At 51.5% G+C, this 17,022-nt stretch overlaps 1 protein-coding gene across 12 annotated transcripts in view; it reads right to left on the bottom strand.

Annotated features, from left to right (window-relative positions):
• Nucleotides 1-17,022, bottom strand: part of DCUN1D4 (defective in cullin neddylation 1 domain containing 4) — an 81,732-nt gene that overhangs the window by 57,787 nt on the left and 6,923 nt on the right. Inside the window, exon 1 of one of the 12 annotated variants that reach the window (XR_005369009.1) lies at nucleotides 11,669-11,884. The exons of 1 other annotated variant lie outside the window; for it this stretch is intronic. Coding sequence is in view for 4 of the 11 variants with exons in the window: in XM_038556069.1 (XP_038411997.1) it covers nucleotides 11,669-12,167 (499 nt within the window). In the remaining 7 variants the exon portion in view is untranslated. Of the gene's footprint in view, nucleotides 1-11,668; nucleotides 12,512-12,641; nucleotides 12,663-13,295; nucleotides 13,348-13,766; nucleotides 13,909-17,022 lie in introns of those variants that run through there. 10 more of the 12 variants (XM_038556064.1, XM_038556065.1, XM_038556067.1 and 7 more) reach the window with 10 other exon arrangements.

Raw genomic sequence — 17,022 nt, 5'->3', positions numbered from 1 at the left:
AAAAAAAAAAAAAAGATTTATTTATTTTTGCAGGGGGTGGGGGGAGGGGAGCAGAGGGAAATGGAGAAACTTTAAGCAGACTTCACACTGAGCTTACGTGGGGCTCAATCCCAGGACTCTGAGATCTGAGATCATGACCTGAGCTGAAAACAAGAGTCAGACACTCAACCCACTGTGCCACCCAGGCTCCCCCACCACCTTTTTTTTTTTTAAGGGAAAAAAATGTGCAGAGGTGATACAACCAACACCACCAATGTTATTTTGATTTCAAGTACACTTCTTTCTTCTGAGCACTAACAATCATTGAAAGTATTTTATTTTTTAAGATTTATTTATTTTAGAGAAAAAGAAGAGCGTGCGCACATGCTTGCAGGAAAAGGAGAGGATGAGCACAGAGCCTGACACGAGGTTCCAACCAAGGACCCCGAGATCATGTCCTGAGCCGGTATCAAGAGTGAGATGCTTAACCGACAGAGCCACCCTGGTGCCCCTACAAGGATTTTATTATTAGCTAAGCTCTAGTTGGCCCGTCGGTGAGCAATGCTCTTAGGTGTAAAGGTTTGTTGTTGTGTTTTTTTTTTTTTAAGATTTTATTTATTTATTCATGAGAGACACAGAGAAGCAGAGACATAGGCAGAGGGAGAAGCAAGCTCCATGCAGGAAGCTTGATGTGGGACTCCAGGATCGTGTTCTGGGCCAAAGGCAGGCACCAAACCGCTGAGCCACAGGCACCCCACCCCGGTGTAAAGGTTTTTAATGCAGCACTGTGCACAGGTATGTACTCAGTAAATGCTTCTTGATTACAATGAAAATGATGAACTAAAGCAGTAGAGGCTCTTGGGGAGGGGAGGGACAGAATAATGACCAGGTTATTGACAAAAAAGTGAAGCCAAATCAGACAAAAATTAAAGGTTATCAAAATCAGCATCTGTCCTGAATGCTTCTGGGCCAGAACCAGAACATGATCTAGCAGAGCAGGGCTAGGGTCTCTCACACTGGGGTTCGGCATGTAATGCTCAGGGGCTAAGGTACAGGTCACGGGGCCCATTCCCCTGAAATGTCAACTTTACTCAGTGATAAGAAAAAAGGAAAAAACTTTTGTCGTCAGAGTCAAGGGTATATGATAGCTGAAACGTATTCTTTAGGTTTGCCTTGACTCCTCCTTTCCTCAAACAGGAGCCCTCCTTCCCGTGGCTTTCAGACAGAAGGAGGCCAATGATGTCAAGAGGAAACCTCTGCCAGCTTACAAAGAACATGTAACAACGTTTAATTTCAATCAACAAGAGTTTGGATTTGTTGCTGCAGCATAAAAGAAAAAAGGAAAAAAAAAAAAAAAAAAAACAAGTACTAAACAAGTCCTTACAAGGCCATACATGATCTGACCTAAGTCATCTCATTCCATTATCCTTGCTCACTCCATTCCAGCCCCCTCTTCCTTGAATACTCACGTGAATTCCTACCTCAGGGCCTTTGCGTCTTCTATGCCCTCTGCCTCCCTGACTCCTGGTGTTCACAAAGCCTCATCGCTGACTTCACTAGCTATTCAAATGTCACCTCATCAGCCAGGTCTCTCCTGACTCCCTATCCAAAGCAGCACCTCCACCCCCCAGCAGCTTTAGATTTCATTGCTCTAATGTGTGTGCTAGGTTTGTGGGTCAGCTTCAGACGACATGTGCCCTTCTTTGTGAGAAGTAGGAATTTCTTTATAAAATGGGTAACAGCGCCTGCCCCACAGGGACACCATGAGGACTGAAGGAGTCCGTGATGGGACCAGCTGGGAACAGCGCCCGGCACAAGGTAAGCACAGCCTGGGTGCTGGCTGGGGTGCCGGCTGGGAGGCCGGAGTGAGCAAATGGCCTGCCGGCTGCCCAGCATCCTCTTCCCCACTGTCCACACCAGAACCCTGCTCGCTAATTTAGCTTCTTAAAATTAATCCAGTGGCTGCACATCAGAATCACCCGGGAGGCTTGAGAAAGGCGGCCAGGGCCCCAGTGCAGGCCAATTAAATAAAAGTGGGAGTGGGGTCATTGATTTCTCACTCAGTGGCCCAGATGGTTCTATATGCAGCCAGAGAGGGGAGTCCCAGCCCCACCCCAGACTCGGTCCCCAACCCACTGGGGCAGGCAACCTACTAAGGAATGGAACAAGCTTGGCACAGAACATACCAGAATCCAACTCATTCACCGGTACCCCATCAGCACGTGGGAAAATAAAAAAAGCTCAAGATCCAGGGAAAAGATCGTAAAACTGAAAAGCCAGGTGAAAACGAGAAGACCCCGAGCAGCAGGGGCAAGGCCTTCAAGTCATTCTCCGCCTCAGCAGGTGCTGGCCACTCGGGCACACAAGCCAGAAGGGGAGGCCCAGAGAGGGGGCGCTGATCGCGGTGGGAAGCAGGGCACTGTAGGTGACTCAGCGTTTTCACGGAGCACAAGATCCAAAATCGAAGCCGTCCGAGCAAACCGCCGCTGGCTTTCTCCTTCTAACTCTCCCAGGCCCCATAAAAGAGGCTGCGAGGAGATGCCACCTGCCTGTCCGGCAGAGGCGGCCTGCACCCGGCCCCTCCCCCACAGCCTGCACCTGTGGGGGCCCTCTCAGGAGCCGGCCACTGCAGGGCACCCTGTGTGCTGCCCTCCAGCTGTGACAAGGTGCAAGGGGCCCTAGACCCACCCTGTGCCCCGCCCCACGCACCCAGGAGCACAGATCACTCGACAGTTCAGAGTGAAAACCGTCCTCTGGTCTCACTAATGTCACCAGAGTCCTGATGCTCTGGCATTGGAAGGGCGTGGGCTACAGTCACAGCTCTGGGACATTCCAGCTGAGCGACCCTGCCTGTTGCCCCAGCTGCCTGTGCCTCAGCGTCCTCATCCGGAGGGCTGCAGCAATGGGCCCCCCCTTCGCATGGACTGAACATGGACTGAAGCGCTGCCTGCCAAGCCGTGAGCACGGGGTGGGCCCACACCCAGGCGCCCCTGAGGGTTCACTGCTTCACCTCCCGGTAGTATTAGCACCTAGAAGAGGCTAAGACACGCCGAACCCAGAAGATGAAAAGTAAAGACAAGGCAGAGGGGATGACAAGGTGACGGGTCTTTAAAAGTTATGACATCAGGGCACCTGGGGGGCTCAGAGGTTGAGCACCTACCTTCAGCTCAGGGCCGAAGAAATCAGTTTTTAAATGCCCGGGACTCGATCCAGGGACCCCAGGTCCCACGTCGGGCTCCCCGCAGGGAGCCTGCTTCTCCCTCTGCCTGTGTCTCTGCCTCTCCCTCTGTGTGTCTCATGAATAAATAAATAAAATCTTTAAAATAAAATAAAAAACTACGAGTATGACATCGAGAGCCAGTTGTCTGGACTTGAATGTACAACCATCCTTCTCAGCTTCCTGTTTAATTAAGAGCAAATAATTTGTGGTCTAATTGTTGGGAATGGCATTAAAGGGGTTGAGAAAGACAATCTCAACTATGGGGGCGGAAAAAAGAAGAAAATAACTTCATGGGGCAGCCCCAGTGGCCCAGCGGTTTAGCGCCCGCCTTCAGCCCAGGGCGTGACCCCGGAGACCCGGGATTGAGTCCCACGTCGGGCTCCCTGCATAGAGTCTGCTGCTCCCTCTGCCTGTGTCTCTCCCTCTCCCTTTCTCCCTCTCTCTCTCTGTGTGTGTATGTTTCCCATGAATAAGTAAATAAAATCTTTAAAAAAGAAAAGAAAAGAATTTCAAAGATGTTACACAAAACATGTTAGTAGCTCTACTATAAGGTAAAGGGGTTTTTTGTTTTTTTTTTTGGGGTAAGATTATTTTATTTGAGAGAGTCAGAGAGAAAGGGAGTGAGCACGCACACGAGTGGGGAGAGCGCCAGGGGGAGAATCTTAAGGAGACTCCTGCTGAGCGCAGAGCTCAACACAGGGTTCGAGCTCACAACCCGAGATCGCCACCTGAGCCAAACCAAGAAGCAGGTCCCAACTGACTGCAGCCCCCAGGCACCCCAAGAGGTAACTTACATTTTCTCGCTTTTCTGCAACATTGTATGTCCCATATTTAAAAACAACGTGAAAAGCATATTTAGGAAGTAGTTAACACCTATCTATTTAGAATAAGATGTAAGAAGACTAAACTGACGGTTTCATTAGTGAGTTAAGAAAAGGTGTGCAATACTTTTCTTTGCCATAATCAGCTCCCCCGTCAGAATCAGTTTTTAAATGCCTGCTGTCATTGAGAGGAAGGCGGCAGAAATGAGGGGACAGGAGCGCTGGGAGGAGGAGTTCCTCCCACATCCTGATGCTGCTGGGCCCATTCCAAGAACAAAAGAACCAACAGCAAAGCGGAGCTGATCAGATCAGAAGCAGTGCCGTCCCAGTTCACGGGCCAAAGAGGAAACAGGGAATCCCGATGTACCTGCAGGGCCGCCCTAAGAACCAAGCCGAAGCGGCGCCACCCCCGGACCTGGAGTATGGAGGCCTGCGTGCAAGTCTCAATGCACCACGCAGAGGCTGCGTGACCTGGAGAAAAGGAGTTAACCTCTCCGCACCTCAACTTTCTCATCTGTAAAATGGAGGTGCTGACAGCCCAGTCATCAGCAATCCTCAGCCCCTTCCCACCCTTGCTCCTCCTCTCTCCCCGGGTCCCACCTTCTCGGACCTCTTGCTCCCGTCCTCCCCTTCCAGGCCAACTCACAAGCTCTCCCTGGTCCCCCCTCGCCACCCAGCCCTGCCCCGTCCCCCACACCCCAGGCCTACAGAACTCCCATCCTCCATGCTTTCACCCATGCTGTCCCCTGGGTCTCCTCCACCCCCTGAGCTGGGAAAGCACCCTCCCACCGCAGGCCCCTCCAAACCAGGCACACCTAGACCTTTTTCTTCACACGGGACGACTTGAAAAGTGAACCCCACGGGGTGCACACTAACCCTTCCATGAAGTCGAATTTTAACGGCTTCCCCTTTGTTTCCAGAGCACCCAGGGCATCCAATGGACGTAGCTGCCGTGGTGCCACGTCACCTGTCCGGTACCTCTGGGCCTGCACCACTACACCTAAGGAAGAAGCCCCCACCTGGCAACAAGAACCCCTCAAATGTTTGGTGACTGGCTAAGTGAGGGAAAGCCCCACTTGGTTCTTTCTGATAACCTCTCTTCCTCTCCAGGGTTTCCTTTCAGGGGACCCCGGTGGGGGCTCAGTGGTTGAGTGTCTGCCTTCGGCTCAAGTTGTGCTCCCAGGGTCCTGGGATCGAGTCCCACGTCGGGCTCCCCACAGGGAGCCTGTTTCTCCCTCTGCCTGTGTCTCTGCCTCTCTGAGTGTCTCATGAACAAATAAAATCTTAAAAAAAAAAAAAAAAGAGGGGTCTCCTTTCAAAGCCTAATGAGGACAACATCGTTACACAGCAACTGTTAGCCATAAAATCAGAAGAAAGGGCCAAGCACCTCTCCAAACTATGTTTTATGTCATTTAATCAGTGGGATGGCTCCGATCTTGCCTCCTGCTTCTTTCTCCCTGCCCAGCCCCCACCTCCACCCCAAGCACACCAGCGTCTTTGCAATTCCTATTCCAGGCCTGCTCCCGCTCAGAGCCTCTGCTTTCACCTTCCCGCAGCCTGGAATGCCCCTCAGTCCCAGCAGGTCTTAAAACCTGACCCCCGCTATTCAAATCCACAGCACCCTCCACTGCTCTCCCCTGGCCCACACGTCTGCGTGCCCCACCCCCTGCTGTATTTCTTACCTACGGAACTCACAACCATCTGACACACTATCCGGTCTACCTGTTTATTTGCCTCCCTGCCCTTTGCTGGAATCAGAACTGCATGTGAGACGAGGAAGGGCCTAGGACGTGGTAAATGCTCAATCACCACTGTGGACCGAACAAGTCCTACTCTGCGGTCGGTATGCCTTATGCGGGAGGACCACTGAAGTGCACATGGTAGCTGAGGAGTAATTTGCCCACTGTCACACAGCTAATACCTACCAGAGCAAGGATCTGAATCTAGGCACTCTGACTCGAAGGCCCACACTTACCTCTCATGCCTTCCTGTCTCCCAACCTGACCTAGATAACAATTAAAAGACATCATCACATCCATGGAGCAAATCCTAGCACTAGGTACCTTTGGGCCATACAGAACAGCCATCCACTGGAAAACTTCAAAAGAACAAGTCATTTCAATCTAGATAGTCCCATGTGGTAAATCATTACCAGATTTATAATTTATATAGCACTGATAGTTTTTCTTTGGATTTAATAATTCAGTTTTTAAAAAGGGGGGGGGAGATTCATCACACCTTTTTATACTGCAATATCCCCCACGAACAGCAAAATGACAAATCATCAACTAACGTGGACACGGTCCAAGGTGACATGTATTAAAAGCCAAAGGTTGTGGTAGGAGGTGGTGAAATACGGCCTGCGAGGGGGCACAAGGGAACTTTTGGGGGAAATGAAAATGTTCTGTGTCTTAATTTTAGTAGTGGTTACACCACTAGAGATATGTATCCAAACTGATCAAGTTATACACTTAAAAAAGGTACAATTTTATATTATATATATGATTATAAATAACTAAAAAAGCAATAAAGAATATCAGATAGGAATTTTAACTAGTCTACCCCAAAACAGCCACAAATAACATTTCCATAGCAAATACTCCCAAATTAGATCCAAAAAGACGCAATAGAAGTTATGCATTAGCTCCTGAGCATCACCTTTCTCTCTCTCTATCTCTTTTTAAGACAAAGAGGTGACTGGAAAGACAAGCAGTGAAGAGCTCTAACGAGGTCCAGCAGGGTGGCTGCTGTAGGGCTCAGAGCCCACCTGACCACCGGCAAGGCAGCGCCCACAAGTGACACCGACGATGTGCCCCTTCCGTCCTTTGGGTAACCTCCGGCCGGGACTCTAGAGTCAGGTCAGGCCCATCACTGCCCTTCTCCACACGGGCCTCTGCACGTACTGACCAGTGCCAGGTATGGATGCTGTACTGATCAGAACTCTTAGTTTCCAGCCTCAGAAACCAACTAGCCAATGTAAAAGAACAGGGATTTCGTTTTTAAAGGGCCATCAGGTAATTCACAGGTCTAGGCCACCCAGAAAACCAAGCCACACAACTCGAGGGCTTGAAGCAGAGCACACTGACACAGCCTGAACTGTCCTGGCCCCTGGGACCACAGCTGGCAGCTGCCCCCACCATCCACCCTCCCCAGTGGCCTCCGGGTACCCCCGGCTTCTGTCCAACACTCACCTCCAGCTTCAGAGTCACACTCCGGTGGGTGTCTCTGAGCGGCCCTGCCTGCAAAGGTGGGCATTTCCCATGCAGAGAAAGAGCCAGGGCCCTTGAAGACTGACAATGCCCATCATAAAAACAAACGGATGACACGCCACCTCCGGGAATACTAGTGATACAGGCCAGCAGGTAATAAAAGGGTTCCCAAAAAAAAATTTACAAAAAAAAAAAATCCTCAAAGAGAGACATAAAGAATCCTAATCAGGGGTAACACTATTTGGGGAAGGTGGGGGTCTTTTTCATACCATTTAGTGTTGTACTTAGTACATCACTTAATTCCAAAGACCTACCTTCCTAAATTGAAAATGACTCATTAAGAGTGTTTTCTAATTAAAAGAAAAGTAATTCAAACCCAGAATAGCAAATACTTCTCTAGAATAAAGGACACAAATCCTTAGATCTGAAACAGTAATACAACGATTGCTAAAAGACAGGATTCTATCTAATGCATTTCAATATCTTTTTCTACTTAAAGCATATTTTTTAAATGTATGTTTGCTTAAAAGAATAATTCTCAAGAGGTCCTTCTCCTAACCTGAATCTCAGAATAAGAAAAAAGAACAAGCTATGAAAAGCTATTAACACTAATTCAAGATGACCAACTATAAAAAGATATCCGCATTAATGTCAGATAATCAGAAAATTCACCTCCAACTAACAACGTTTAATTTCTAAATGAAGAAAGCCTTCCAGTGATCTCAACGTATAGTTAACATTATGAAACAAACCCTAAGGACCAGAATCTGGTCATAAAACAAAAAGAGGGGTAATGTCAGACCTGTCAAGTCCTGCCTTAGCCTTATCTTCACAAGACTGACACACCAGATCTGAAATGGAAGCATGCATTTTCACACGCAGACTCCTGGCCCGTTAGCACATCACCAGCATTTTACTTTCTCCCAGACAATTTCTCCACGCCACAGTCTTCAGAACTGACATCTGCATGTATTTAAAGAGAAATATTATTTAAATTGGTTTGCTTATGGCTGACTTCGTCCAAAAACAAGACAGAATGAGTAAGAGGGAGTTTGTACTCCCTGAAGAAAAATCCCAAGACAATGAAAGATGACTCGGACGCACGCTGAATAGCAGGAGGGAGAATTAAAATTTTCCAGATAATTCACTATTTAACAGTTGACCATTTAAGTGCAATTCAATCCCTCTTTGAGGGCCTACTTTGTGTAGGCCATCATGGATGATAAAGTGGACACTAAATAAGACAGTCCCAGGTCTCAAGGGAGTAATAATCTAATTGGGGAGAGGACAAATAAGTCAACATGCAGCTATTGTTAAATTAGGCAGAACTGAGAACCGAGGCAAACCACAGTTCAGAGAGTCAACGGAGGGCAAGAGTGGGAAGAGAGGGAAGAGGAACCCAGAAGAGAACAATTCCCCAGAAATAGCACCGAGGCAGCGGGCAAGGAGGTAGTAGTCTGCGGGGCGGGGGGAACACACAAACTGAGCTTAAACCTCACTAGCTGACTCAACCCCATGTGTGGAGAAGTCTATATTTCCTTAAGCAAACGGGGCCCTCGAGGTTTTGTGTAAGGGAATTTTAAGGACAAAGATGATGTACCTGGTGACCAAGGGGACAAAGAGGAGGATGAGGCTGGCAAAAGCTCTGAATTTCATGACAACGTAAGAAAAGACAGGTCAGCCCCAGGACGATGGCAGTAGGTAGGAAAGAGTTCCATAAAGCATGGGAGGCGATGCAGTGTCTCTCTTACCACCAGCCAAGAAAAGAGAGGATGAGAAATGCTTAAGTTTCCACCTTGGGTTATTACATGAACTGAAGCTTCATTAACTAAATGAATAAAATTAATTAGCCTTTTTTTCCTCTTTGTTTTGACTACTACCAGGAAGCTCAGAGCCAAATATATGGCCTATTTGTAACCTATGGCAAGCATCTATGCGCAGCCTGCAAATCTACAATTTATTTTCCTTCTCTTATTTATTTGAGAGGGAGAGAGAGAATCCCAAGCAGACTCCCTGCTGAGTGTGGAGCCTGACCCTGGGCTCAACCGCAGGATCAGATCCAGAGATCATGACCTGAGCCGAAATCAAGGGTCACACACTTAACTGACTGAGCCACCCAGGTGCCCCTATTTCCCTTCTCTTCGCAGGCTTTTATCTATACTTAGCACGTCACCTTTAATTATTTTCAAAGGAGAAAAAAATAAATCAACAGATTTAAAAAAGATTGAGACCAAGCCAGAGATAGCTGGACAAAGTAGCTGGCTCAGGAATACAACCTGTGGGTTGCCAACTCAGAGCATTCTCCTCACTGTTCCACCCTAGCAAAGACCACATCTCATAAAAGAAGCTGAAAAATGCCAGACTTTCACTTTTTCAACCTTCCTTACAAGGAGCAGTGCCATGAAATCAGTTCTACCCAAGACACTGATGGGGAAGTCTCCAAGGTGACCTTCTAGAAGACTCCTCCCTGCTAAGAGGGAATTACAAGAAAACATCTTCCTTCCCTAACACAGGCTTGATGTCTGGGGCCGCAGCAACCACACTGCCAACATGAAGCAATGAGCCTGAGGCTTTCCATAAGCCAAACACTAAAAACAGAGGAATAAAAGGATGCAAAGAGCCTAGAGTCTTCAAACACTGAATGAAACACAGTCTGAATGATTTCAGACACTGCACGAGCCTTACAAACCATCTACTCTCTATACTTCTTGCTACTGGACAATAAGAAGTTCTATTATTTATGCCATTTTTAGTTGTGTATTGTTAACTTGCCAATAATTGATACTATACTGGTCAAATCATGAGGTCAGTTTCTGACAGGTAGTTTTTTATCCTGCTGAGTTAACAAGATCATTATTATTGAGATGAGAAAATGCAAACACATATTATTAGTCAGAAAGAAAGCAATACGCTTTAAGAGCTGCTGGGAGCAGCTAAAGATAAAAACATAAAGGGATGTAATGATAAACAACATTTGAAAAAAAAAAGTATGATCAAGTATCGATGGGGCACTTCTTGGAGGCAGGAACAGAGGAAGGAAAGAGTAAATGTACAGATGTCCTCTGAGGCAGAGAAAATGAGGGAGACTCTCTTTTCTGGCAATATTATGTTATAGACAAGATAAGTTAAAAATCCTTTCCAATACAGAACAGAGAAAAAGGGGCATCTGGGTGGCTCAGTGGTTGAGCATCTGCCTTTGGCTCAGGGTGTGATCCCAGGGTCCTGGGATCGAGTCCCACATTGGGCTCCCTATGTGGAGAGCCTGCTTCTCCCTCTGCCTGTGCCTCTGCCCCTCTCTCTGTATTTCTCATGAATAAATAAATAAATAAATAAATAAATAAAGCTTCAAAAAAATACAAAAACTCTTAATTAAAAAAAAAAAAGAAAAAAGACCACTCCAAGGTCAAAAATCAGAGGAACCTAAAATCCACAGCATAAAGTCTAAACTGATCATGTTTAGAAACCTAGGGTTGGGGGAGGGCCTGGAGGAGAGGGGCTCTGTGTGTAAAGGGCACCTGCCCTTTGGGATGTAACAAAAATAAAAAAGGGAAAGAAATGACTAGCCTAATATTTTAAAACACTGTCTTGAAGCCAATCATAACTCTTGTTTCCAACCTCGTACACTTTACCCTTCATGTGAACAAATTCTAGCATTAAGCATGTATTTTAAAAAACATGTCCGTATTACATATTCACATATCACAAAGGGCTTCCTGAACATTTCATCGTAAGATCAATGAAATGTAAGAGAAATTTTTTCCTGCCCCCCCCCAAAAAAAAAAAATCCATTGCCCGATTTTTGAGCCATTATTTAACCATCAACCACTTAATCAAGTATGCAAGTTCAGTGTGTGTGTGTGTGTGTGTGTGTGTGTGTGTGTATATGTAACCATACTAAAAGCTTCCAAATCTTAGGCCCTTTTGGTAAAACAGCATCATTAGGATCCTTAGAATATCGTCCTTGGGACTATGCAACCGACAGCCACAAGTTTCATTAAGACCTTAGAGATCACATACAACCAGTCTGTCATCCCCGAGCTCATCTTACTGCCCTCACATAACACGTTCTGTCAGGCACAGACTCAGCACTCAAACGGGAGGGGACGGCAATGGCCTGGGAGGAGGCGCTGGGGCTCTACAGCCGAGACGGTGGGCTCCAATGTTAGAGAGGCAAAGGGAAAGAAAGGCATTACAGCTGCAGCTAAGAGCAAAAAAAAAAACAAAAAAACCAAAACCAAACAAACAAAAGAACCAGGAAAACCTCTCCAGGTCCCCCCCACCCCGGTTTACCTTCTGCTACCCTCATTTGCCTCCCACGTTCCCCTGAAAACTCAAGGCCTCTTCTCTCCCTCCGCTCCTTCACGCGGGCTTTCCGAATGGGCACGGGTCCACCCTCCACCCCCCAGGCCGCCGCCGCCGCCGCCGCCTCCGCCACTCACTTCTAGACCATCTTCTCCCAAAGAGTCCCAGCGCTGGGCGGTCCGCACGGCCCAGGAAACACACGCGCACACCATCTAGACGGTCTTCACGGGGGCGTGCACGGGAGTCCCCTGCGCCCCCAGCCCGTACCCCGGGGGTCACGGACGCCGGAGCCACCCGACACCCGGCGTCCGAATCTGTGCCCGGGCCGCGCCGCGCCTCCGCGCCCGCAAACCGCTGCGCCAGACGGTGGAGGACCGAGCATTTACCCTGCGGACGCGGCCACCGCCGCAGGCAGGCGGGGCGAGCCCCTCGAGAGGCAAGAGCCCCGGCGCGGAAGCGCCGCGCTGGGCTCGGTCCTCCCCGCCCGCCGACGCGGGAGGAGGTCCGGGGAACCGCCCCGGCCCGGGGGACCAGAGGGGCTCCCGGGGGACCAGAGGGGCTCCCGGGGCTCGCGCGGTCCGCCGGGGAGAACGCACGAGTTCGCGGCGCCGGGAGGCTGCGAGCGGCGCGCGGCATTCTGGGACTCGTTTCCACAGTTACCCACGTGCACCCAACCCAACCGCGGCCCCGCGCGGCGCGGACTACAAGTCCCAGAATGCCGCGCGGCCGCCTTTCCCCTTCACACCCGGCCACCGGAGCCAGACCCTAAAGGAAACCCCTAAAGCGTCCTCCCCGCAAGCCTGGCCGAGGTCGCGCCCCGCGGCCGCGGCGCGGGGCTTCGGGCCCGGCCCTCCCTGCAGGGAAGCGGGTCCCCAAGCACCAGCGTCCACACCTGACGACCAGAAATTAGACAACTGCGTCACAGGCTGCCAAACCCACGGACTGCCTGGGACCCCAACACCTCCCCTGCGCAAGCCTCCCCCCCCGCGCACACACGCACACCCCCGGTCTGCAGGGCCCGACCCCTCCGGACCCCGCCGCGGCGAACCCGCAGCCCGCGCCCCGGCCCCGCCTCCCGGTCCCGCAGCCGGAGCCCGCGCCAGCGCTGACCTCGCTTCCCGCCGCTCTGGGGGAACCGCGGCCAGCGCCAACCTCAGGGCACCTCCCCGCCCCCTCCGCCGCGCCCCGCCCCCTCCGCGCCCCACACCCCGAAGCTCGGGGCTCCCCCTTCCAAGGACCCCGTCTGGATCGGGGGCAGGGACCACCTCCCAGGAAACAGAGTCTCACACCTTCCCCCCCACGAGCCCCGCGCGGACCGAATCCGGACTTGACAGTCCTCCCCCCGCCCTGGCCCCTCCCCACCCCCCTCTCCTCCCAACTAGCTCTGCACCCCCACCGCACCTCCCCTACCCCTGCCCCCATCCTGCACCCCAGAGCCTCCCCGCCTCCCTCTCCCCTCACTCCCGACCCCCCTCTCTCCCCAACACCTGCTCAATCCTATTAAACCCCGACGCCTGCCCCCTCTCACCACTCCCAGTTACCCCCCCCCACCCTCCCGACGCCTCTCCCGCCCGCCGGACTCCCCAACTATCCCATCGCACCCCGAGCCCTCCCGTTACATCAGCCCTCGCCTCGGTGCCCGCCCCCCGCCCGCCCTGCCCCGCTCGGCCGCTGCCCCCGTTCCCCCACCGCATTGTTCCCCCCGCCCCCGCCATCCAGCCCTTCTTCCCATTGTCCCCGCCCCCGCGCTCCCCTCGCACTCACCCGCCTTTCTCACGGAGCCGCCCGCACCGCTCAGCCCCTAGGAAATCCTCACCCCTGCGCCCCGCCGCTCGCTCCCTCTCCCCCTGCCCGCGCCGGTGCCACCCCCGGCCCTGCCCGCCAGCGCCCGCCGCCGCCTCCACCTCCATTCACCCCGGGCACTCCGGTCCCAGCCCTGCATCGCACGTCCCGCCCCCCCTGCCCCCAACACTGAAAGGGAGCCAGTCCCCACCCCCTCCCCTCCGCCCTCCCCGGCAGGCCGGCCCCTTCCCCCCCCGCCCGCCCCCGCCCCCGCCCCCGCCCCGCGCCGCCCGCAGCGTCACCGCCCGCCCCGGCCCCGGGAGGGGAAGGGGTGGCTCCCGGGCAGGGGCTCCGGGCGCGTTTCGGGACAGGAGGCGCGGGGCGGGGACTGCGGGAGCGGAGCGGAGAGTGGCGGCCACGCCGGCCGCGGCCCGCTCGCCCCCCGTTACTCACTGACAGCGGCGGCATCCGAGTGCATTTTCGGGCAGCTCACACCCCGCTCGCCGCCCCGGCTCCCGCGCTCGCCTCGCGGTCCCCCCACCGGCTCGCCGCACCTCGGCTCGGAGCGGAGGACCAGCCGCCAGCACTCCGGGCCCGCCCCCCTCGGCTCCAGCCATTGGCCGAGCTCCGGCCGGGGGCCCGCCCCCCCGCGCTTCCCATTGGGCGAAGGGCGAGCGGAGGGCGCCGGTCCGGGCCCGGCAGGGAGGCCCCGCCCCCGGAGGGCCCCGGCGATTGGCCCGGGCGCCGCGTCCGCGCACCGCCCCCGGCGGAGGCCACGGGCTGGGGCCGCGGGTTGGGCCCGGCTGCTGTCACTCAGCCCCGGGGGTCCGGGAGCGCGTGTAGGGGCGAGGCTGGGGAACTGGTCCACCTTGACCCTGAAGCCCCGCCCCGCCGCGGGCGGGATTGGTGGAGCCGCAGACCAACCGAGAGGGATGGGTCGGCTTCTGAAACAAAGCACGCGTGGTGTTCCGCGGGGAGCCGCGGGGCGCCAGCGCGGTCGGGGCAGCGCGTGTCCCGCTGCGAGGACGGGGGGCGGGGCGCGCCCCGACCTGGGGCCCCCACTCGCCTCGCGCGCCCCGCGGGCCCCGCGGCGCTTCTCAGCAGGAGCCCGGTCCGCGCCCAACTTGGGCTGGGACGTCTCCCGCTGGGTGTTTCCTACCGCGGGAAACTGGACGAGGAATCGCCGCGTCCTCGTTTCCTGCAAACCCTCGGGTGGGGAGCAGATCCCCGTGCCTCGTGCAACTACAGCAGACCCTCCCCTCCCCGTTTGCGAAATGCACGTCCCTTCCAGGATGCACACACTTCTTCCCCCGCCCCGGGTCACAAGTGAGCTGTTGTGCAGGCTTCGGACGCTGCGAGGCACCTTCGGGCACACGCACCTCGGTGGACGCCCCGCCCACGGCGAGTTAGGGCCGCGCTCTGAGCGTGGGGCTCAGGCTGGCGCATTGGCAAGTCCAGAGGGGAGGTGCCGAGGCCTCAAGGACACTCAGCCTGAACCTGATTCACCGACTCTGCGGGGGGCCTCGGTTGGGCTGCAACGTGAAGGTGTTAATTTAAGGGAATTCTTAGGACCTAAGGCAAGAATTCGCACCATTTTCACCAGTTGCAACCATTTTTCTCAACGCCTTCCAACCGACTCAACACACTCTAACCATAATGCAGCAGAGTAACACTTTGAGATACTGGGGAGGATAGTCCCCAATCACAGGACACCTACCTTATTACCCTGTATCCCTAGGCCCTGCCCCAGCCTACAGCCAGGGCATTACACCCTCTCAAGGAATGGGTTACACCACAAACAACTGGTAACAAAACATTAGTCGCTTTGGTTTTAGGTTTCATCAGCCCAAGGCTTTTGAGTTTCAGCGTTCTGAAATTTAGGTTTCAAATCAAAGGGATAAGTGTCAAGCCAAAACCAAGATATTCTGAAAGAACAGGACCAAACCAGTTCCTCTGTCCCACACCACTTCTATTGTAGTCCACTCTTATCCCCCTTAATCCCTAATGTCTCAGGGGTAAATTATATCCTTATAATTTTATGTCTATCATATTTCTATCATCCAAGTGTTTATGAATCCCTTCACCTAATCATAGAATCTCAGAACTGACCTTAGGTTTCTCCTCGAGAATCTCATCCATATGGGTGACCTTTAACCTGCTAGGCCTCACAGAGATGGGTAATTACCTCTGGACTCTGAAATAGACCATTCCTTGTTGGACAGATCTACTTTTTTTTTCTTTTCTTTTCTTTTCTTCTTTTTTTCTTTTTTCTTTTTTTTTTTTTTTTTTTTTCTTTTTTTCTTGAGAGAGAGAGCAATCCCACAAGGTAGGGAAGGTGGGGGTGGGCAGAGGGCGAGGGAGAAGCAGGCTCCCCGCTGAGCAGGAAGCCTGATGATGCCTGATGCCTGATACCTGCAGGCTAATCCCAAAACCCTGAGATCACCACCCAGCCTTTGGCTATCTGCTTAACCAACTGAGCCACCCAGGTGCCCCAGGGCAGATCTAATTCTAAGAGAGCCTGCCCTTACTTCGAACAGAAGAGCTGCTCCTGCATTCTTTATCCCATTGATGCTTTCAACCTATCCTCTATCTAGGAGATAATAAATTATATATATCCTACACAAATTCATATTATTTTATATGCATAATATTTGTATGTTTTTTATTGATCATGGTACTTCAAGGGCTGAGACACATTGCTGTTTTGCACAGAAATGAGTTTGCTTCCTAACACCTCTAAATTTAAAATAAGCCCAAATTAAAATTAATTTGTTTTAGGTACCAGTTTACTATATTGATTCATTTGCAGGAAACCTGATAATAATGTATGTAATGGCTAAGCTACTGAGCTGTCTGCCCGCGGCTCTGTCCCTAGCACTCATCTCTTTCCTGGCTCATGGTGTCCACAAAAACTATACAGAATGTTTAACCTTTGTTATTTCTCAGCATCACTTTCAGTTAGATCAGTATGGTTATTTTCAAATAAAAACACACTTAAAAGAGTAATTTATACAGATCTTTTTGATAGTCAACTGCAGCCTCAAGCTTGAGGGGCTAAGCTCATCCTTAGTCTCACATGTAGTATGAATAGTAAAACAGGTATAATTAGGTGATTACATAATATTCTGCAGCTATCACCCCGTCATTTTAATAATCCACAAGACTATGAACCTTTGAGGGCAGGAATCTTCTTATATTTATCTTTAAGTCCCTAGCATCTAGCACGGTGCTTTCAAATAGTAGGCACTACTAAACTGTTCCTTAAAATGAGCCGAATCTTGACTGTAAAGTGAAATTTTAGATCTGAGAGAAGTCTTGGGAAGATCCAACTTCCTCATTTTAAGAATATGAGAGTTGAGGTCCAAAGGAGTTCGATGTCTAATCCAAGTTCCCCAAATAGTTAATGACAAAGCAGTAACTAAATTAGGTTTCTCCACTCCTAGACCAGGTCTTTTCTCCTGTACCGATATCAAAGCTTCAAACTCCAAAGATGGGTAAATCACTCTTCCTTCCCCTTAGAAAGTTATTAGAGCAATCTAATACAAATTCTATACTTCATAGCTGAAATACTGCCTTCTTTTTTATGAAATTCAACAGGGAATGTTTCCAATCTGTAATAGAACATTTAACTTTTTTCTCATTGGTACCGGCTCCAAATAACTTGATCCCTGTGGGGACGTTTACTGAGATAATAATGTCACATTTCTGT

The sequence above is a fragment of the Canis lupus genome, chromosome 13 (assembly GCF_011100685.1).
Source record: "Canis lupus familiaris isolate Mischka breed German Shepherd chromosome 13, alternate assembly UU_Cfam_GSD_1.0, whole genome shotgun sequence".
Classification (NCBI taxonomy): domain Eukaryota; kingdom Metazoa; phylum Chordata; class Mammalia; order Carnivora; family Canidae; genus Canis; species Canis lupus.
This window is presented reverse-complemented; position numbering and strand designations above follow the sequence as displayed.